The sequence below is a fragment of the Ptychodera flava genome, chromosome 21 (genome assembly GCF_041260155.1).
Source record: "Ptychodera flava strain L36383 chromosome 21, AS_Pfla_20210202, whole genome shotgun sequence".
NCBI lineage: Eukaryota > Metazoa > Hemichordata > Enteropneusta > Ptychoderidae > Ptychodera > Ptychodera flava.
The window spans coordinates 25,320,553-25,344,670 of record NC_091948.1 but is presented as its reverse complement, the minus strand read 5'-3'; the positions used below and the strand labels follow the sequence as shown (position 1 = coordinate 25,344,670).

At 40.9% G+C, this 24,118-nt stretch overlaps 1 protein-coding gene across 5 annotated transcripts in view; it reads left to right on the top strand.

Annotated features, from left to right (window-relative positions):
- Positions 1-24,118, top strand: part of LOC139121830 (thrombospondin type-1 domain-containing protein 4-like) — a 121,020-nt gene that overhangs the window by 33,755 nt on the left and 63,147 nt on the right. For 4 of the 5 annotated variants that reach the window (XM_070687041.1, XM_070687037.1, XM_070687038.1 and 1 more), the window contains exons 3-6: positions 1,961-2,036; positions 15,534-15,676; positions 17,892-17,961; positions 18,983-19,085. In XM_070687041.1, the coding sequence (XP_070543142.1) occupies positions 1,961-2,036; positions 15,534-15,676; positions 17,892-17,961; positions 18,983-19,085 (392 nt within the window). Of the gene's footprint in view, positions 1-1,396; positions 1,777-1,960; positions 2,037-15,533; positions 15,677-17,891; positions 17,962-18,982; positions 19,086-24,118 lie in introns of those variants that run through there. The other variant, XM_070687040.1, reaches the window with a different exon arrangement.

Sequence of the window (24,118 nt, the reverse complement as noted above, 5' to 3'; positions counted from 1 at the left end):
CGGGTTATTGATATGTGCATATTTTTATTGTGAATTTAAATATTCAAAACATCTCATCGTGTGTTGGTTGCAAGCAACATAGTTGCTGCAGCCAATGGGCATTTGCAAAGCGTTCAACTTTGCCCCAGTGTAGCCATCCTCGTACAGCCTGTACGGAGTTCGTCAACAGCTCTCAGCTAGTGTGTTTAAATCAGTGTATTGTGAGGTGCGAGAACTCAAAGTTCGCGTCGCCCCTCTAATCGCACCGTGCCACTGTGTGACCAGCCAACAGTTTAACTTTGAAGGACAATGGCTGGCGTAGAAAATGATTGTAACGTTCTGTATGTTAACACTGGCCCGTGTAAATACAGGCGATGTGTTTACGTTACAATTTCGGGTTGGTGCAGTAACAACACGAGACCATTAGCTAATAGACTCCATCTCGCTGACAGTGGTAGCGTATAGAAGCGGCTTCCATTAGTTATACGCACAAACCATTTATATGTCCTACTACATGTACCATTGTGTAGAGAAAATGAGCTCACGTAGTTTGGGCAAAAAACAAAGACCAAAACAACTTTCGAAGTTTACATCGAAAAGAGGCGGTTCAATAAAGGCGTAGAGAAATCAGAGCCGCGTAAGTCAAGGGAAAATGCCAGAAGTGAGAGAGCTTTCAAGTTTCATGATTATATAAGTCTACGTGCGCTGAACAGTCGACTTCGAATACTTCATTCTGACCTGTCGGGCGGGGTGCCCTTTCTGTTCTGATGTTACTTTACGTCGACGCGATGACCTTATCCCCTTAACTCTTCTCGATAGTTGGGGACGTCCCCCTGGAGATTTTCGAAGTCTTGAGCAGCTCTATTTTAATGCAGTGAATGGTGTTAACGGAAGGTCGGCCAAGACACTAAATTAGAGTCACCGTCGATGGCCCGGTGCCATTTTGCAGAACGTAATCGACAGTCATAGCGGAATAAAACATTGTTCTTTTGTATCCTTGATTGGGCAACCGAAAAATACCAACTATTCACTTGGGTGTCCGCCTTGAATTACCTACTGGATTAAAAAAATAGTTTTTATAAGTGAGATATCTTGCTTCATCGAAATATTCGCGGATACCATTTGAGGTGTGGGAAATACAAACTTTTAAAACAATAAATCCCCTCTCAAGGTAGAAACATAATAATTTAATCAATGTCTTTGGTATGTTTGCAATTTTACTCTTTGTTAGTCCTTTGTTCATTTCGCTTATTGTCAGAGATATGTTTATGTACAGCGACATGTGCCCACATGACAATGTGACGCAAGTATGCCCCACTTCATGATCCCGAACCCCCTGACAAACAAATGGAAAGTTCTTGAATGACCCATTTGCCCGCGGGCGGATGGGATTGACTATTAAACGTTAGGTATGTTGTGTAGGAAATATCAGTGTCATAGTTCAACCGAATATCTCGAAACATCGCCTTCTGCGTTGACGACGTATCTCCACTGTACCGGTTACTTTCGGAACTCTTTGGAAACCTCTACTGAGTGGCGAGCAATCAGACTTGGAAAAGATCAACAAAGTAACTTTGGAGTGTCCGAGCCAGCTTCGCGAACTGTAGAGATCAGAGTTGATTTTCACGACCTTGTTTTTTAGTGGCGTGGTTTTTCCGTGGCGTTTCTCTGTGTTTGTGAACACCAAGGGCTGAAAGACCGCGAACCGATCGACTATGTAGTCTTGCAGTGTTTCCAAACTGCCTGCAATTGTGCTGTTCATCCAGACCCTTAGGCGATGAAAAAACAAACGATCTGGTAAGTTCTTTTGGACTCAAATCGTTCCAGGAAGTCGGGTTAGTTTTAAAAAACTTACATGTCGGTGCGAATGACCCCTCTACGGATGAACACAGGTATGTATTTATGTATGTACGTACGTGCACACACTGGTAAGGTATATCCTGTGGCACCTTGAAATGATTTCGTCTTTTTTTCAATTCAGGTGGATGGGCGTACAGACTTGTGTCCTTCTGGTTTTGTTGGTGTCGATATCAGTTTGGGCTGGTGATATACCGAAGGTAAGCAATTCTGTTTATCAAATTGGGGAAGCGATAGACCGTATGACAGTCGGTCAAATGCCTGCGTTCAGAGCCGTGCCGCTGTAGTTGATTGCACTTACAATGCTTTAGAAGAACTGTACCTACTAGCATGTTTCAATCCCATTCAAGTGCACATTATATTCGCTTTATAGTTTGTTTTTCCGTACAATACTGTCGTTAATAAGATGTTCGTAAGATGTGTTGATACGGTACGAAACTAATTTCGAGTGGAGCAAATTCAGGCCACGAGAGGTCACATGGGACGCGGGTTACCCCTCGCTTTCCGAGAGACACGCCATTTAACACAATGACCGGAGTGATATGCTGTCTGTCCGACATGGACTGACAGCTTAAAAGATTTCCGGTCGTTCCTGACAACTCAAATTAAGTAATAACGAAGCAATCATAACTAATTTGCCGGCTAATCACCGCTATCTTCCACGCTTTCTACAATCTCTAACAACGGGAAATCCACTCATTTTGCATTTTGGATGTTCGTGGAGTGTCGTCTGGGACATGTCGACAAACGACGATGGACAAGCGCAGCTCAGGGGAAGAGCATACCGTCCTGTCGGTCATGTGTGTGCGCTGTACACTGATGGATTGCGACACGCTACAATGAATATGCCAAATTGTAAAGGACAATAGGCTATAACAAACTCGAATATGCTGTGCATATTACGGTTGTGCATAGACTCCAGAATCAATGGTGTGCGTCGAATAAGAAATGCGACCGATGACGTCATTTAGTTGGGTCATAGCGCAAAGTTTACTCTCAGTACCTGTTGCAATCTCATTCACATGTGTTATCTACGTACGAACTTCGCTTCAGTCGATCGGACATCCAACAAAATGGGTAAATCTCAAACTGTAAATCGGAATAGAGTTTCTCAAGAGCAAACTAAGCACTTGTTGACACTTCCATTCGTTAGAAAACAAAACACCCCCGTGGGCGAAGATGCCATCATAAAATGTCATCGGAAATCTCCCCAACTTATCAGAAACGATTTGTGCGTGACCTCGAATTAAATTACTTCTTTCAACACACGCCTTTTAGCCTTTCAACCCGGTATTTAGTTAGTTTTCGACAGACAAATGTAGCGAGTAGAACACTTGTGTAACACTAATTATATGAGTACTTTTAGTTGAGGAAAGGACACTCAAAACTTCAAGTGTATTTGAACTGATTTGGACTGATTGACGAGCTAATTGAACGTCCCTTAACGATAATGTCCTCACTGTACGAGCGCCATACTCAAGAATGATTTATTAATGAAATGCATTTTCCTGACATGGCATTATGTGTTTCATTCGAAGGCAAAACCTAGAAAGAACGTAATGATTAGGGTAATGAAGACATACAACTTAAGAAAATATCATATGCCGGTCTTATCAAAAACAAGGAAGGGAACTTTATGGATCCCCGACAGTGTGTGTCCGTAGTCGGGTCGGAACACTGATTTGCCTTGTTAACCTATGACCCCGAAGGTCACCTTTGCCGCATCTCTGCCTGATCCTAACCCTGTTTAGACCGGACCAAACGGTCTTCATGACAGCAGTGGACAGTGAACCCGACACATGGGGTTGGGTTTTGCAAACCCACATAGACCATACAAACAAAATCTATACTTCTCGGACACAGTAAACGTCGCATACATAATTCACGACTCAGACTTATCCTCATCGAGATACGTATAACCCCGTTTACAATCAATTTCTCGTTATCTGAGTTCGCTGATACCGGGGCAATGGTTAGGTTTTCGTGTTATCTGCTATGCTGCATCAACGCGCAAACGAAATGCCCGGGATGCGATTTCCGGTCGTCATGGCAATTTGTCCGATCGGATGACCTGGCGGTTGTATCCCAGCTTGATTGAGTTATAACATAATCTCTGCTGTGATGTAACATGTTTATGAACACGCAGAGAAAATTTAAAAATGATAATTAACTCGCCGACGAGCATTCCAGTTTCCAAGTTTAATTTGAAAACATTTCGGTAAACAATTACATATTGTGAAATCGGGTATACTTGCGCATTGCCTGGTAGCACACCGAGTAGCAATTGTCTCTGTTGTTTTGCCGATTAGGCCAATTGAGTATCGTTTGCTGTGCCAGGGATTTCGCGCCTCCGATCTCCGTCGACAGAAATGCTGACAGAGAAAAGTCGCAAATGGGCGCGTCACTTGCGACATGCTGCGCGCGTTCTCGGTGACGCACTACCAAGAATGCCGTTTAAGGCAAGACGGCTTCATCCATAGAATATATTTGACCAGCTACTTTGGGTCTTGTTGAGATAGTTGATAAGCCCAGACTAGTTGATCATAATCTTTAAGCAAACAAGAGTGTGAAGATAACAAATTTATCAACAGTGTATCACGTATTTCAAGCGTAATTAGGGTCCAATCCACCAGACGTCGTGCCCAGGGATCGCCGCCATCGCTCGTACAAGTCCCGCATTAACATCATCAACATGCCCAATACACAAACCTTTTCTTATAGATATAGCAATCTCCAAGTCGGCATGGGAAGTAAACTGTTAAACAAAGGCAGAAAACTCACTGCCAGTCTGTGCTGCTATTTGGACCTTGAACCCTTGCTTTTAATGACAAATTTAGGCACAACGTTTATTTTCTAAATTGCAAATTTTACAACCTGGTGAACACAGGAATGAAATCTCGGCATTACATGATGTCTTTGTTCAAATATTTATCGATAGTCTTTACAATGTTTGAAATTCTATTAGGCTCTGTTGAAATTAATTGTGTCTTTCGTGATTTCCAAAATAACGTAAACTAGAGTCATACATATGACCCCTTGTCGCAGTCGCCCAGCGTTGGAGCCTATATGGTATATTAGGTTGTCAAATAGCTCGTTAAGGAAAGAACAAGACATCGGTACATCTTTCTTGGTCACGCACGCTTATAATGCCTTGTAAGTGTGAAGCACACTATTTTCTAACTCGTTGCGTCTCCCAACCACGGTCGTTGCCATCAAAAACATGAAAAACAAAGTAGAAACTGAACTTTGCGGGGGGGGGGGAATGAGAAGCCCTACTTGTTACACTGGCTGTGCAGGACTCTAGTTGACGTCATGACCCACGTGACATTTCAAGTGAGAGATGCGTGTACTTTATTTATTCGGAGCACATCACTGTCGCTGTTTACTCACGAACACGTGTTGTGGTGATTTTAAGCAGGTGCGGGACGACTCATCGCTTTATGAGCGCACTCCTTAGTTATCATTTGTCACAAGGCCAGAAGAAATACAGTTACTGCGAATCCTCGCACACAAAGATTCTTCTTCTGGCTAAACGCAGTCATCTACTGCAACAGTCGAGCGATTCCGTGATTGTTTGCAACTTTAGCTATGGTGCGATATTACGGCCTACGAGTACTTTAATCGCTCAGATGTCTCGGTCGCCCGTTCTCCCGACAAAAACGTCTCCAAACCTTGAATCTCAAATTTAGTCACGGTCGCCTCGCAAAGTTCATTGTCAGATGCAGTTGCTCATTTCCGCACACGGAATATATGAAATAAGCCCACGAGCCTACTTATTGCACACATCAATTTCATAATAAGGGTTTACTTCAGGTTGCCCCGAGTCAATATAAAGTCACGGTGGGCAGTTTCTTTACCGATAAGCTTATAGAGTAAAAAATCGATAGCCTCATTTCTGTTCGCAGAAGACAACGCTCAAATTCAGCATTTGTCTGCGACACTAAATCCTTGTTAGAGTGCCAAAATATACAAGTTTTCAAAAGTGGAATCTTTATTAAAAATTTCGATATAAGTGTCAAAGGTTATTGATATGACATTTGAGGTCATATGTTATGTTGGGCGTGTTTACCAGATTGGTAGTGGGTTACAGGACACGTGGGCCTAACATTGATAATATGATTTGTGTAGCAGCTTTTTAAATAAAGCCACAACCTTTTTCACCTATCACCTGCCCCGTTGAGGTCGTTAGCCTCTTTAGACGACAGAGCTTGGATTGTGACTGTATTGTTGGACATCCGGCTTAGTCCGAAAAGAAAGATATAAAAGTACCCTCGTATAGATGTTCAAATCGAGTCTGGCCTCAGAAATACCGCTATGCCTTAGAACTGGATCATTTTCATTGGACGTATCTGTCCATCTAGGGTATGCGACAATGAAATCGAAGGTTAAAAATGAAATGGCACGGCATTCATAAGTCAAACTATAGATTGGGTGTAAATTTTTCAGGTAGCTCCCAGAGATACCTTGAGAAATAGACAGTGAAGGTCCACGGCCTATGCTTGAGTTATGAGAGTGAAGGTGACGCAGGTGATAGGCAATCCTCGGTCCTGAAGAAACTTTTGTATGAAATAGATTGAATGAAATGCGGATCGTGTCACTACCTTAATAACGGAAAGGTCAATGGCATTGATATGAGTTCGGTAATTGGTGCCTGGAAAATACATAGCAGTACTTTAATTATGCATAGTTTGAACTACTTTTGTGTAAAATGGCCATGTATGCATCAAAGGTGATGGCTGGCATGTGTTGCGAAGACACGGCTTTTGTGTACGAACAGAAGGCGAAAACCAGTCAACGCCCAGGTGAACGATCTTCCGATCCGTAAAGGTGTTCAAGGTGAAGCGTTGGCCGTGAACGGAAGTACGAGGATACAGCGACGTCCATGAAGGTATCATGAGCGACAGATAACGAAGTGGCAACCGATGGAGAGTGCTCAAAGTATCTTCGGCGAGTCCGTGGTAGTGTTCAGCCATGGATTGGATGGGAGATGCCCGTCGGAGACCTTATCGCCACCTACGTTTTTACATTATCCCAATCCTATAGATATTTCTTAAGAATTGTTATTCACTGTGAATGACGTGATGGAGTTCATGTATACGGGTACCTATTCCGGATGAATACGTTGCTTAGTGACGGAAGAAAGGAAAGAAGGAAAAGAAGGATACAATGTTGAACTTAAAAAGAAAAATTATGACGAACGATCATAATTTCTCTGCATAATTCTACGAGCATGAAAGGATGAAACAGTTACCGCATACTTTTCGCTAGTTGTGAATATTGACAGCATAGCTGTTTTACTCCAGAAAAGAAGTTCTTGAAACTTTATTCAATTTGCACGCCTCCATATTACCGCAACATTGTACAAACAGAATTTAAATAGTGGTTATCTCAGATAGACAATAAGTGATTAAAGTTTTTGCCAAGGCGATGGGCTCGATGAGACTATTCAATGGAGACTGAGGATTTGGAGCTAGTGTGATACTCGAAAGCTGATTTGGGGGATTATCAACAAGTCATTTTGTTAGTAAATTTTCAACCAATGTAATATAAGTCACGCTGAGCTGGAAAACACGACTCAACGACAAGGAAGGTTAAGCGACGCCGCTGCCGCTGCGCCAGTTTGGGGTTTACAGTTGCACTGGGACATGTTGTTAACGAGGCTGGCGATAACTACAATGATTGTAGATTTGAAAACGGCCACGGTGTGAGCCGAGGTTTTGCCCTCCGGCGACCCAGGGAAATAATTAACGCGTTTATTTGGTGTATCAATAAGACACGAACTTCAATGTGTGGGATACATAATAGAAGCGTTCACCAACAGCAGAAAGCTGTTGCCCCACGTAGTGACACGTACGCAAAATTTTATGAATTTCTGAATGGAATACGACACATCTCTCAAATATAATTGACCTTCTTCATCTCCTGGAGTATAACAGTCAAGTAATAATCGCAGTTCAGCGTGTTAGGCAACGATAAGGCAAGATTCCAGCGGAATTCGATGCGAGGGCGTTCTGAAACGTGTAACCAATTCCTGTCGATAAGCCTGGCACAGTAACACATGCTTTACATATTTTCCGACTCATACTCGCCTCGTTATTGTCGTCATTTCATCATCGTCATCATTGTCAGTTGCGTGCTGTCACTCATAAACAGTATTTATAGTATCTGCATGTACAAACCTTTTCATTTCTAAACACAACCATTCGATAACCTTTGTGTCTGCAAGGGCCCGCACCCAATACCAATGATTCTTGGCAGGTATGCCATCTCATACATATGCAACATATACGCCTCTCTCGTCAACATGCAGTGACATGAGTTACAGCTTGTCAGATCCAGAGCCGAGTATTGTTGGTTATGTTGAATTTCTATTTTCCAAGGCAGTAGTTTGGAACGAAATACCTGTTCCAGACGATATACAATAAAAGTATGATCCGTGCAACCACCGTGCCCCCTCCACGGCGATGGCACTCCAAGACTGTCTGGGTATCCGTCATCGTTCCGCGAAATGTCAAAGATGACCTTTTCGGATATACCGTCATGCTGAACAAAAACTCCTCCTCTTCCGTGATTTTGGGAATACGTATAATTTTTCCTTGAAAGTGCCACAATCAGGGCATTGACACGCGATGGAAAAAGGAGAGCTGGCAACTATTTTAAAATACAGTAGTCCCTTTAATCGAAACCAGTGTCAATTCTAATATTTATTAGAAATACTCATCTATAGTTAGTCTTAGACAAACCTACTTTTGGCAGAGACGAAATTAGCGTAGACTAAAGGTGTGGAAAGTAGCGGAAGGAAATAGTGTCATAGCATACGGGTACTTTCTGCAAAATGTTGCACATTGTTGCGTAATCCACGATAGCGAAACATATATAGTTCAGCTTGCAAATTGTACACATGATATGTTAGATGGATCTATTTCGCTTATCAATCGAAGAAATTCCATCCTCGTCCTTTTCAAATGGGGAAGGTGCCTATCCTGTATTGCTGTTCAATAGCGGGAATTTCCTTGCCCCGTATGTACACACGTCAGTCAATCAGTTGCACGGATGCAACCGCGGCAAGCATGATTGTATTTTGTGTTCACATCGGGCATCATGAGTTGAAGAATGATGTAATTTGTTTCAACTGAATTCGAATTCGTCACGTTTATAAGGTGGAATAAGAAAATGGTCAAAACTGAAAACTAAGGATCCACGTGTTAGAATATTTTGATACCTCAATTAGCAACGTTGTATTCGTCAAGATATTTTTTTCGATTTTTGATCAATTTCTTCTCAGGATATGTAGACAGCTTTGAATCTTGGGTTGTAGTTTCCAAGGATGTTCTCATTTAGGTTGTTCAAATTATGACAGATGAACGCATCGATAAGGTTGGTCAATACATGTACGTGATGTCGGTGTCAATTGCTACACACCTTCTGACGTCAGGAGTAGGGTAATGATGGCTAATGTGAATTTTAAGCGAACGTTTAACAAGCACTGTCCAGCGGAGTTTGTTATATGCAATGAAATGTTTACTTTTCCAAAGAAAATAGGTTAGATGATCAAAATGGATTCGCCATGATTTTACTATCTTCGACACAGTAAAGCTAATGGCTTTGTGCTGTCGATGTGGCTTTTATAAAGAACAGTGCTGAATACGTTCTCCATACCTCGCAGCGACAACATTAGAATACACCCATCAGCACATCTTTTTCTTCCGATTGTATGATATACCGTAATGACCCAGAGTTCGCAGGACCTAATGCAGTGGACTGGAAGGAACACATTGCGGAGTCCAATTTCTGTTATTCTCTTGCACCGTCGGCTCGGAGATAAAAAGCTTTGATTTAATTGGCCCTCTTTGTGTGGTTAACGCCCTGAAAGCTGACCAATTGCCGCAGATTCGATAGCAGCATTGAATTTGGCTACTAACCGCAACGACCACAACAATTACAAAGTCAAAGAAAGTCAGGCCAGAGTTAGAAAAAAACAGGCCGAAGGATATAAAACCAGTTGTGAGTTGATACCTTGTGTTCTGAATTGAGAACTGGCGCTCAATAACTGTGCTTTCCTGAATTTTGCAAATTATTTTCACAATTTCTTTTGAGTCTTTACTAGCTGTGCAAGTTTAGCATCTATTACCATGTGCAACCACCAAGTTCGGCTAAAATTAACACTACTCGACCTTCAATCCATTCATGTGCCATGTAACTACAATACAACAGTAAATCGCTGGTCGGCTTGTTTAATTTGTTGCTATATATAATAGCAGTGGTCAAAGGCAGTAATTCACACTGACCCATTGAAGAAATCATACGTTTTGGCTCCTCTGAAGACGTCTTTCGTCTTCCCTCTTAATTTGTGCATAATGACCATGCACTTATCATTTGCATCGCCCTAAATACTAGCAGTGTCACCCACTGTCTGTTCGGTGTAGGTGGTCTGTTTCACGTAGGGGGCCGTGGAGGGGTTGCCCGACACATTGCTCAATTGTGCCCCTCAAATTCTGAGCGAGGAATTCCAGAGCTTCCGCAATTTAGCTACCGCATTCATCAATTTCTTCTAGTCTTTGAGTGAGTCACTGTAACAGAGGAATTCTGGATGAATCGCCTTGTTCAGGTGCTTACTTCTCTAATATACCCTGTTCGATTCAGAGGAGAAGATACTCTATGTTGACTATTTTGCACGCGAATTTGCGACACAATTTTTCACAGCCATTCGATATTTACCTGCGTGATAGAATACACTGTAGTGATGATGACAATGCAATTGAAACCGAACAAAACCCGCCCCGCTGTATACCTAGCCTCGCTGTTGTGTTAGCACATCCACTGTCTATGGTAAGCTGCCAACATGTCCAAATAAAGGACCAGCTTGAAGCTGTTTGATAATGTCTTGACAGAAAGCACAACACCGTTCATTCGAGAATGGGTTTTATTCTTGATACAAACACCTGTTAATTAGCCTTCGATGAAACTCTAGCAGCATCAATTGCTTTTGATGTCGTGATGTTACGTATTGTTTGTGACTAACACATCTTTTGCACTATCTTTCTATCAAACTTCCCAAGTTTTGCCCATTGCGTTTTCACCCTGTTTTGCTTCAAAAGTTGCGTGTTGGTCGCCGTGCATGGCCCACCCATGCATTTCAGTTTACCTGTGGTCAGTTATTTGTGCTATTCTTCTATTTTCATTGCTCCCTTTCATAATGTCTGGTATGCTAGTGTGTCTTTGTGTACACTATGGCTGGGAGTGTTTACAACCCAGAGTCGGTGAACGGACCGTCTGAAGATGCGCGTGTCAGTAAATATGTCAACAACATTTTAGGAAGCACGAGGCAGTGTTCCATCGTGGCAAAATCAACAATGTTTTAATCATACAATCATGCTAGAATTGCGAGAGCCTTCCATTCGTTGTCCGCGGTTAGACCATCAGCTTCACATACCACTTGTGATGAAGATGTCCAAAAGGCTCTACGACATGTTGAAAACCATGTAAGCTGTATCGGTCGCTCTTAGACCCCGATGCAATGTAAGGTCATTGACTTCAGCGCACTCATCATTTCAAGACATGCATTTTCGCTGACTCCCCCCCGGCTCAAATGTCTGACTTTTTACCTTTGTTTTGCTAAAGGACTGGCCACTGTATTTTCACGACGACAGCAATAATTAATCACTTGCCATATTAATATCCATCTTGCCTGATATTCTGGAATAATGGCAACACTACAGCTTCGATTGGATGTCCGAAGACAATGTTATAAGTATTCCATGCTAGCTGACTGAAGATATTTGTACGAAGTAGAAAACTCCTATCCTTGAGACGATCTCCAAACATGCCGGGCACAATAAATGTGTAGATTTCAGTCACGTGACCGACTTTGTCGCTTCCAGAACTCATCCGTGGAAAACGTGACTCTGGCATCGACACATGAAAAACTGTATTATCGAAGTGTACGCATAATCTACTTTTACTGTTCTTTGCACACTATGTTCCTACCAACTAAAATGGAGGATCGGATTGTTTTGCTTTTCCAAATCACGGCTGAGTCACTCATGTGAAGAAATTAACGTGTTGTAGTTTCTTTGAAGTTTCTGCTTGTAAGCTTATTTCGGGTCTGAATTCGAATGGATCAGGGTACACACAAACCCACGTGCACAAACTTGTAAATTTGCGTTTCCATACTCGCTTGTACTGTTTGGTTTGTTTGAAGTTATACCCTCATCACGTGATGTTTTGGGCGTACTGAGTCTTTAGAACAGCGCGCATCCTTTTATTGCGGAGTAGGACCATTGGTAGTGTATCTGAGTGAGCTAAATTGCTGTCTACCATATAGCCTTGTTCATATGTTCACCATAAGTGTCCGACATAGAACAAAAGTTCATATCACATTGTGATTTATATCATTTTAGCGACCGATACACACTAGTTTTATCGTCGTATCAGCTTTCAATGGATCTCTCATTACGTTTTTTCACCGCCAATAGAATGTGCAATTTGCGTTTTGCTAGTACTCTTCGGTTCGCATTTCGATAACGGCCATGCAGTGGCGTCACGATTCGTGGGGTTAGTTCGCAGGCTATGTCGTCGTCAACATGCCGTTGGGTATATTGTAGCAAATGGTCGCGTCGGGACGAAAAGTTTTAGAAATATAAATGTTTGTATACTTCCCTCTTTTATTTAAGGTGATCATTTTCGTCATAGCGATTGACCTTGTCTTGTCCTCCTGTAGCCTCGCTGATAACGACGTGGAGATGATGTATGACCTGCATAAGATTTATTCAATATGAACCGAAATTTACAATAATTTGTTTTTGAGAATATCTTTGAGAATATCTTACAATATTTGCTCAAAACGTAGTTCTTTGCATAATAGGCTATAGGATTATTTCTTTCTAATTTGCTACTTGGTTCTCAGAGCTTCTTACATTCAATTATTTTTAATGAAATAACTGCACATTTCCTGGTCCTTTTCTTTGAAAACATCGCCAGAACAGTCGTTGCAGTTGACTTCACGTTTCGTCGTAGTTTGCTAGGGTTCCACGAGCTGACGTGGTAATAAATTCACGAAATAGCCACCTCTACTTGATATTTTTGGCATATGATTCAATACCAGATAAAACGATGCGCTGACCATTATTCTCAATTGACAACGTACATCATCCGTAAATTGCTTGGTTTTCTGTCCGATTTTGTGTAGCTTTTACATGCTATCTCCATTTTAACGTTTACCTGGTGTATTTTGTCCGTCCAAAGGAAAACCGCGCCCCCAATCGTGTTCAGTAGACCAATTTAGAGGTTTTGGCATGCTCATCAACAGCTCTGTCAAAATAGATCGTCAATTTATTTCGAGACTAGATTTAACAGTCTGGCTCGAAAGAAATTTATTTATTGACGCGTCGTTGCTGAATATTTCCATCTGCATCCGTAGTCTTGTAATCTCACGCAGAACAAATATCCTAGTCACTTTACTGGATTACAAAAAGTGCAGTGAACTGTTCTGGACATTTACACTGGCACAGCAATTGTTTAAAAGAAGTTAGTTATCTGCATTGTATTCGAATTGCTTTAGTGAAAAGAATGTAGCGTGAAGGGTTGTCATCTTGGTTTTTCACTTGCTGCTACTAGTTCCGAGTGAATCATGTATATTATCAACTTTCACTATTTCCTTTAGCGAAAGTTCACTGAGCACATAATTGGTCGACTTTGTTCCAATATTTTGAGTCCTCAAAAGAAACTATTAGAAATACAATTGTCTGTGGTACTACTGGCACAACTCCAACGTTCTAGTTCTCGTAATAATTTCTCAATACGTGATCTTCAATTTGGTCCTTAAAGTAGATATAAATGAGAGCAGAGTGACATTGCACACGAAGATCCCGCATAGATGTCAATATCTGAAGAGCCGCAGCTTTCTCTTACTGTCATAGCGTTATTCAAATTGCATTTTCCGAATTCTTCAACGACTAAGGCTACGTCGAACTTGAAGATGGCCGTTCACTGTCCCCGGTTATAACACCAGTCCACGGTCCAGACCGTAATTAGTCGCAGTTTTTGTAAGTTGTTTCGAACATACGACTTCCGAAAATATTGGGACTGACGATATTCGTATGCTCTCTCGACATAAAAATAACATCGTAGCCTAATATGAGCACGTGATTCACGGTCGATCAGGGGGCTACCTATCTTCATGATAACCTGATTATTTTAGGGACATGAAGACTATAGACGAAGTGCAGGATCTACGCCCTAATTTTGGCGCAATAAAATGGTGTGACAACTTTTGAACGCCAATTGGAAACTTGGGAGTTGGTGTCGCTTGAAGCAATAAAGATAATTGAAATGTCGAAATTTATAGCCGACTGTTCATAAATAATAGTAATTATAATAGCCTTTGTCTGTCACGTGAGAATGACATTAAACAGATAAGCAATATTGTAATAGAATAGCCCACATATAAAGTTCAGAAACGATAGACGTGTCTGCATTATTTGTGTAAAAGCAAATCTATTATCTGTCGTCCTGTATCTATTGTTAGCTCTGCCAACCTCCACCAGCCAATATTCTGAGGCACTTGGGCAACCAAGGACTCCCATAAAAAAATTCCCTTCACTGAAATGCCCGAACACAACGCTATTCAATGTATACGTGAAGCATATAGTTTCGATGAGCCGAAAACAGTTGGAAAGACCTGGCAAGGTCGTCAAAACGGCAGGACGGGGACGCAGCAGCGATCCTTGCACTAATCAACACAAAAATGTTATTAAAATCTTGACCCCTCCTAGAATTAACCCCTGTTACGAACATACTCCATAAAGCAGTTTGATGCTTGAAGTCGATCATACGTGAAAACGGGCGATCATATTTGTGTTGCACACCACACTTCATGGTTTCAATTCACTTTACCATTACCTTCAACAACTACATTGCCAGCCTGCAGACCACTTTCAAACGCAAATCGAAATTTGTCTGAAGCATATGATAAAAACGGTTATATAATAAACATTTCTTTTTCTAATTCTAATGCTTCCTTCTATATACATATTCAAAATTTTTACGGAGTCCAGGGTTGCCGACCGTACCGTCAGCCCAGTTTCAAGCCATAACTGGCCCTTCCCGTCGTCAAGGCAACGGATCTGAACTAACATTGTCATGGTCACTTTGTAGGGTTGTATGATCAGACAGGTACCCTGTGGAGTATTGTTTCCCCTCAAAGCAGAGGAGATGGTACCTAGAGTTAAGCACCACTAGCTGTAATTTTGATGAATTTCGGCATGTGCATTTCCGTTCATAAAATACAGGTTCTCGTTATACTCTGGACCCTTGTAAATCTTGACGTCGATATGCCAAGTGTTCAATTTGTCAACACAATCCTCACTTGATCCTGTACATGTGTCTGGTTCAATGTTGTTGTCGATAACTGATTTTAGTCTGGATGAGAATCCACTCGTCAACAACAACAACAACAACAACAACAACAACAACATCAACAACGATGAATATTGTACACATGCATTGTGTAACAAGGGTAATTCATTTTTGCTCGGGGGAAAAGAACAACATCTATTTTTTTTAAATGATGATATTTTATCAAAAGTTATTGCTGTTGTCCCTTTTAATGCATATCAAGAAAGATTTTTTCAAGACAGGTTCCCCATGCAAGAGATGTGCGCCAATTTCGAGTAAGCTTATAACTATTTTCTTTGCAGACGCTGCGCAGATACCGGCGTGATAGCAGCAGTACAACGTCATTATGGGGTGATTGGGGTCCCTGGTCCGAGTGCAGCCGGACCTGTGGTGGCGGTATTGCAGAGCAAACCAGACCGTGTCTGAGGAGGAAAGTTGGATCCAAGTAAGTCACTGTGGGCAATACCCAGGGAAAATTTCGCATCTCAGCGTCTTTTGGCAAAACACAATGTTTACAAGATACCCGATAAATGAGCATTTTGACAAGTTATGATCATATTTATAGGTAAGTATAACCAGAAAGAAACTAAAAGAGTCTTCGCCAGTGTTTTGTACTGCATCAGAGATAGTCAGGTGTTCAATGCATATCAATGTGGTTATTTTTCTCTGACGTGAATTATCGTTGGCATAAAAGCCTCTTTGCTGTATAAATTTTTCCTCTGAGTGAAGTCGGTAACTCAATACACCAAAATAGGAAGCAGCAGTGGCTTCAGTCTGCAGATGTTTCAGATATTTTGCTGTTAAATTTCAGCAACAGTGCCAGCGACAAAGTACCCTGTGTCCTCCTTGGGACAGACAGCCATCAGTGTATTGCATAAATGTGACACAGTAATGCATATGTTTGACATTAATGCGACTTGAATTGCAACAGAATGAGTCGTGTGTGGCCTTTCACATGATAGAAAGGAGTCCCCAATGGATGCCGTGGTAAAATGTGACAAATGTACGCCTTTAGTGACACTGACAAGCGGAAAAAAATGATCCGATTACAGTGCGAGTCATAGCCCTCACCCAGTGTGGTTCTATGAATTTCGGCCGAGGAATTGTAATCTCTTTTGGCTCTGCAAAATATACCCTTTGCATGCTGCACGCAATCTCTGCGTATGGAGCCTCATTTTGATTTTCTTTCACTTGCACTTTACTTGTTTTGCCAACGAATATTTTAATTTTAACAACATACTCTACCTCAGAAAATTAACTCAAATCTGTACTTAAAATTTGAAAAGTAATGTCCGAGGGAATCACATTCTACCAACCTCGATTTGCACTTCATCCTCACGTTAGTATGAACTTTATACGATGGAGTTCAATGAAGGAGAATGAATAAATGTAGTAAAACTTAGCAAAGAACTTTCAGGTGTTATGTAGTCTTTTGACAAGAAAATGCAAGTTCAGATTCATAAAAGCTAAGGAATGATGCGCCAATCTTTGCCAACAATCGCAAATCTTCAGATACGTGCGTAGGCGTTAACACAGACGTCCTTGAAAACGAAGCTGATTATTACAAAACAAACACATTTGTCGCGTACATTGCGTATACTGTGTACCATCTGTAAGGGCTTAGACGGGCAAATTAGACCCAACTATTTATTTTGAAGAGCATTTATTTGAATAATTATCGGATGTATGTGACACCCAAACGTACACACGCATGTTTAAAAGAACATTCACGAGGGCGGGTGGAGTTACTGTTTAACGCCCGGGTTAAAGGGTTACTAGTGTATTTTTGAACATACGTTAAAACCTACATCGGTTCGAAAATCATGATCTTCCAGAACATGATATGGTATCTCTTTATGGCCAATCATTCAATAAATAAAGTCACCAGATATTTGTAATGGGCACGTTGTTGCTCGAGAATTTGATAAGTCAGGGCTTGATAAATCGGTTCAAAAGTCACATGTCTTGTTGATAAAACTTGTCTTGCAGTTAAAGATTTCCAACCTTGTTTACAAACCCTTTGGCTCAGACACACCCATGATGCTTCAGGGTTTCTTGTGTGTGACTTCATATTGTGCCTACACCTGACGTTTGTATGTCTGTCCACGTCACTGCAACCGTACCCGATCACTATATTGTGATTTGGAGCAGATATTGGCATCTCGTGACGTCACGTGTTTCACCTTGAATTATTCAAAGATGTTAATTTTGTCCCTTCTGTTCCCGGGCAACACCGAAATGACAACAACGGTATCTATGTAGTAATATCATAGTTTGTCTCCATGGCGATCCGTTAATCGTACACGTATACAGGAAGCGCCAATACATTCAAACTGATGGATGTTTGTACACACTGTATCACACGCATTACCCGTTTTCAAGGCATTGCAGTGACAATGATGAAAACAACAAAGACAATGTTAAGATGATATATCCATTTGGAAGTTAAACAAAGATTTTCCATTTGCTCATAGAGATTATCTTAGCCAGGCGCAAGAAATTATGTAGCAGTTTTCAGATCGTAATAAAAATTCTCTCCTCCATTCCCTCTCTCAGTCTCTGCCTCCAAGTGGTTCTTTTTGCTGTTAATATGTATACCTTTAACAGTTTCAATACGTCGTTCATTTGGCTAATTTCTAAATTTTTATTTCTTTGGGCAGATTTTTTAACGTTGGCCAGCACTGGAACTGCGTAGGATTATTTCAACAGTACAAGTCATGCAACACTCAGGTGAGATTATTTTGTTTCTATGGAGAATAAGTAAATGTACACAGAGCAAAGTTTAGGACAATGGAAATATGATCGATAAGCAATTTGTAGAAATAAGATCATTGTAGAGCCGTACATACATACATACATACATACATACATACATACATACATACATACATACATACATATATATATATATATATATATATATATATATATATATATATATAAATATATATATGTACATATATAATAACACAGATTACTTCAAGTACAAAGTAATAATATCTGTTACTTAAGTTTCATGCATCCTGCAATCCTCAGACAGAAGTGAAAGGATTCCTAGCTTGAGGAATTGAGACCCTTTGAGGAGGTCGTGTTAAACATGGTGGAAAATATTAAATTCAGGAAAGCATACATGCATATATATATATATATATATATATATATATATATATATATATATATATATATATATATATATATATATATATATATATATATATATATATATATACACACACACACAAGAGTTTCATTCATACCTTGATCATTTGTTGGGGCACCGTACACCTTTAGCCTCGTGCACCCTTCAAAACTTTTATGTTAAGACTTATTGCGAGTAGCACAGGCATGGAATCTCGATCGACCTCACCTGTCCTGAGGTATTGCACCATTCGTCGCGACATGCAGTCGGCACGCGTAAGGAGCAGCCGGTACTTGCGCAAATGTTATTGTGGAGGTGTAAACACCCTATTCACCCCTGCATGCTCACTGTGTCTTTGCTAGCCCGTTCCTCCACGCTTCACCAAGAGGCCATCACATGTTTAACATAAAAAGTGGTGACGGAGAGGGCCGTCAACCGAGTGAACATTTGCTGTGTAATTTGACCAATTGCATGCTCTCTATCGTTTCAACACGAAGCTGGAGGACAAGAATGAATAGCATGATTTTGATGTATATTGCACTCGCTGCTAATTCTAATAATTAATTATGTGAGGAGTTAAATAGGTGTCACTGCATTTCTCTTGCTACACAGAAATGCCCCGACTCAAGCAGTGATTTTCGACAGCTCCAATGCGAAGAATTTAATGACAAACCGTTTATGGGGAAACTTTATGAATGGGAACCGTTTCTGAAAGGTAAGCGGTCAAGGTTCGATATATACTCAGGCTACACACAGGCTAGACACACATATATATAGGCCTATATGTATATATATATATATATATATATATATATATATATATATATATATATATATATATATATATATATATATACATACGCGCGCGCACACACACACACACACACGTACACGCATTACATAAGCTCATCATATTCAGTAATTAATTTAGTATGTCAGTACGCACTTATGACTACATGTAGAAAGGGTGGCGAATAAAAAGGTGTTACAGAAATAGTTACTCTCGCACAGAATATAGCAGAGGAAAAAAACGTATATATCGAACAAAACATACATCTATCCGTTAATTCGAAGGTATACTTATCAGCTTATGAGCCAACCACATTAATCCAGCAGTCGCTCGTCACATGACCAATTCTTCGCCAATTACGAGTGTACGCCTTTTTGCGTTAAGAATTGTTTAACGGCGAAGTTTGCCAATTTTACATTATTGGAGTTGTAAAATTCAATACGTGCTGTAGTGAATATGTATTCTATTTCACCATGTAAGCATTAATATATACGAGTAGATTTGTTTATTCGCTGTTTTTTATGTTTGGCGAGACTGAGATTTTGGTTTAAGAACACTTTCTCCAGGGGTGATTGTAAATACACAAGAGAAATGAACGCCTTTTTTTCTCTCGTTACGCAAAGTTGCAGTTAGCATAACAAAAAAGATAGCTGTCCAGCAATCAGTGGTTACTGTTCACCCTCAATAGCTATATTTGAAACAAAAGCTATGCCGAAGCTATTGCCCAAGCCGACTTTCTAAAACAGCAAATCAGCCTTCGTTACAGAACAGGATTGTAGGAGAGAATTCTTCGTTCTATACATTCGTATGAATCATACTTCATCCTCTTGTACTAGGCCCAACTTCAAGATGCACGCACGCGTGCGTAGCCATCGTTGGCACGTAGCTGATGATGACAAATGCAACCACGGCCATCGCTCTGTGCACCTGTTACATTGAACAGTGCCAACAGTGATAGCAGCCCAGTTAAATGACTGCATAGTGCTTTCGCTCACTTTTGATTCTAACGATTAGCCTACATCTTCTTGCGCCCTTTGCAATGACCAGTGTTGGACTTTCCCGTGGCCGTCGGGCGGCGTTGACTGCAATTTACAGAGACTCGCTACGCTCAGACCACAGGGACTCCGGCGTTAGTTTAGCTGTTCACGGCAAATAAAATCAACTTAAATTTCGTTTGCTGTTACTTGTATTTTTGTGTTAGTAGTTTCGACATTGTAACCGTTTCGTCTACTAGCACAAAATATCGTGGAGTTACCAAAACTCTAACAAGTTTACACTACATGATGATACTAACATTACCGAACGTCATGAGCGTAGCCGCGGTGAATAGAGGCAACAGTAAGCGATGTCGAATGAAAACCAAACTTTATGAAGTTAATTTTTCTCTCTCAGGTGGTTGCAATGACGTCAATTACAACAAACAACATATAACCAAAAAGAAAACAACAATAGCATCTTCGATAGTTGTTCATGGACAAAAGCGAAAAAGTTTCCCGTTCTGCGCTCTCAAGTACTTGAGTGGGAGGACCACACTCGTGTTGTCCTCTCCACTCCAGACTCAACTTGTAGATGGACACAGAGGGATAATCTCGTCTCCATTCCTTTAATAACTATACTAAAATCGCCTGAGCAGATGTTATGTTATTTTTTCACGTATAACCTACTCAGTCGGTGGTTGCATCCTTTTCCCCGGGAAGTATCCTAGGAGATAGTTCGAGCAAAAGTTACTTCCTGTTCAGAGGCGTGTATCACCTCTGGCGTTATGTGCGAACTCGTGTACGATGGAGGTTCAGTCTTGCTTTTCAGAATTTCGACATCCTGAAATTATGTTGTCATCCAATAGGCCTAATAATCTAAACAAGAAAAAGTTGCAACTTGAAGGAGCAGACTAGGTCTTCATTTGGGCCGATGGTGACTCATTTTGATTTGGTAGTGTTCAGGAGTTTTCTGGTGGGCAGGGGAAAATCATATGGTGAAAAAATGGTAAGGGAACTGTCAGTGGGGTCCGGGGAGAGAGCAGTGGACAGTTTTTTGTAGCAGGAAGAAAGGTGGAAGGGGAAATTATTCGGGGGGGGGGGCGTATGGGCAGTCCTTGGTACCTACAGCTATTACTTTCCCTTCCGAATTGTAATTTTGATCAAAATATGTTGGAACAGAATATTTACATCAAAAACCATCCCTGATCACAACTTCTACATATCGGCAAGTTGGCTGCCCTTGGTGATCACAGCACAGTCGTTTGGAGAGCTATTCAGCGCTGGGACTATTCGCCCCATAGATGAGAGTGCAGAAGCGAGAATATTTCTCGCTTCTGCACTCTCGTCTATGGGGCGAATAGTCCCAGCGCTGAATAGCTCTCCAAACGACTGTGATCACAGGTACTAGGTAGCCCGCAGTGTTGCTCGGAAGTTGGACAGTGTCTATCGAAAACCAACGAAGGCCGAACCTTGGTAATGTTCGGCCTCACACGTTCGGATTTCGATCAACTATCCAAGCAACACTGCGAGTATATGCCGAAGACTGCTTCCATAACTGCTTCCCCTGGGGGTTATGCCCGGGGCTATGCTCACCGCCTCAGCCGCCTGCACCGTGCACCGTACCGTGACCGTAGACCGGACTGCGTCGTGCCGAAGTCTTACCCATAATGCATTACGGCACAGGAAGCTGGTGTCCTTAACCCGTTCCCGTCTGCAGACGACCGACCGTCACCGAAGATAGCTGGTCATGGTAAGCTGTTTTGCCTCGCTGAGCGATGTCTTCCAAACGTATATATGTAACCTAATGTGATGTCATGTAATACAGTGGATAATCCTCAAAGAAACATCGCTGCGTCTGGAAGTATTGCGCAAAAGTTTCCCCGTTTGAAGTTTTCGACGACGGAAATGACGCAATTTTGCTCCTTTTAGTTGTGGTCCCTTGACCAGGTGACTATTATCGTCTGTAATACAAAATTAATGGCTGCAAAAATTAGGTTGTGATGCAGTCACTCTAACTTTAGCGCCTGTTGCGTAAATTTAAGACCAACGGAAAAAAAGACAGGATCGAGTTAACTTCGCAAGCCAAGGATGTTTCTTCGGTAAGAGACCCTCCCTCCGAAACTGGGAGACAACGGTTCACCGACCGTTTGCGTCGCACTTTAAACCGTGGAACCAAACTATTTTTGGTAGCTCCATGTTTAAACCAACAGACTTTTTTCAAAGCAGTATTGCTTATCAAAGATGACCTGAAAATACCCTCACACTATATATTTTCTGAAAGCAGAGAATATAAAGTTTAGTATGGTAGCAATAGTTTTATTTGGACGATGAAGAAGGTATTAGGGTTGATAACCTCAATTTTGGTATATACAAATTAATTTAAGTCAAAAACTTGACACTATGAAATTTAATGTCTCTTTGAAACTAGGGAATATGTTGAAAAATAAGGCAATTTTGTTTAGTTTTTGTCTATTCTCATTCTCAAATGGCAGGGGTTGAAAGACTGAAATTAAACAAAGTGAATGAACTCATGACAAGCAAAATTAAAAGGACTCTTACTCAAAATGTAAGAACTTTATTGCCATACAACAAAATTGTCGTTTTGTTTTATAGTCTTTAAAGAATATAATGTGAAAAAATTTACAAAATTGGCCCAGCGAGAGTGACGTTAAATTTTGTTTAAAATGATAAACAAAGGAAAAAAGAGGAGACAGGAAATTGAGTGATTTACGTAAAGTTGCATAAATTAAAATATTTCTCGCCAAACCTATAATTGCTTGTCATGCTATAAGGTGAAAAAAAACAATATTTTAATCTCAGGTTAACAAATTCATGAAAATTGAATGTTTGCAAAGTACGCTGTGTTATGTGCTGCGCCACCTTAAACCAAGCCATCACCCCGTGTGGACCAGATGTCAGGCAGGATTATGAAACTGTGTTGATTTATTGTGTTCTATCAGTGACAGAATGTGCTACGGATGGGTGAGAGATATACATCTCAATTGTTATGTCAGTTGGTTGGAAATATTTTTGTGTTTTATTTCACTGTGGGCAACTTCAAAATTGGCAGACATCATCAGATGCAGATAACCAAAATCATCAACTTGTTAATGGTAGCAAATCTTATAAATTAAAATACATCGCCAGTCAATCTTTCTTGTGAACTTGATATTTTGGTTGAAGTATAAAGAAGTCTCAATGAAGCTGGAAGGTAGCGGACTATAGTGGGAAGGACAAATGGTAGTGGTGAACTTTTGTTACACCGAGCTCAGGCACTTTGGAGTTCATGTGGGGGGAGGGGCACTGCTGAGCTTTGGTAGCTGGGAGGTTAGTGGAAAATTGTGGGTGGGAGGGCACCGGGCGAGGGGAAGCGCTTCAAATTGTGATTGAAGAGTAGTTGCAAACAGCTTTTACTTTCCCCTTAAAAATTTGTTGTGCTATATTTACACTTACAATACACTGATAAAACCTTTGGTTACAATTTCTTGAAATGGGCTGGCTGGCTACCCCTGAAAAATGCAATATTATTTCTCTTTAGGGGTGACAGCCTCTAACACCATGGGTCCAAAGATGGTAATCAGATCCCTCATGTTGAGATTGAGATCTGTCGATTTTGATGTCACCGTCATTTGTTTTCATGTATTGGCATGATTCGTGGGATCTGCAATGTTTAATTATGTGTATGTGGTCACTTGTTGCATCTTATTGGTAAACTTGAAAAACGTATGGTGAGGAGCTCAAGCAAGGGACAGTCTAATATCAGTCGAAGAGAAGGCTACATTTCGGTCATTGCACGTCCCTTACCATTCTCAATAACAATTGTTGACAGCTAGATATGTGTTTGCCATATCGATGATGCCTAATGTTAGTCAGACTAGAGCAATGAGAAACATACATTGCTGTTGGTCATTGCAGCAACTTATACTATACAAGACTAGAGCAATGAGAAACGTACATTGCTGTTGGTCATTGCAGCAACTT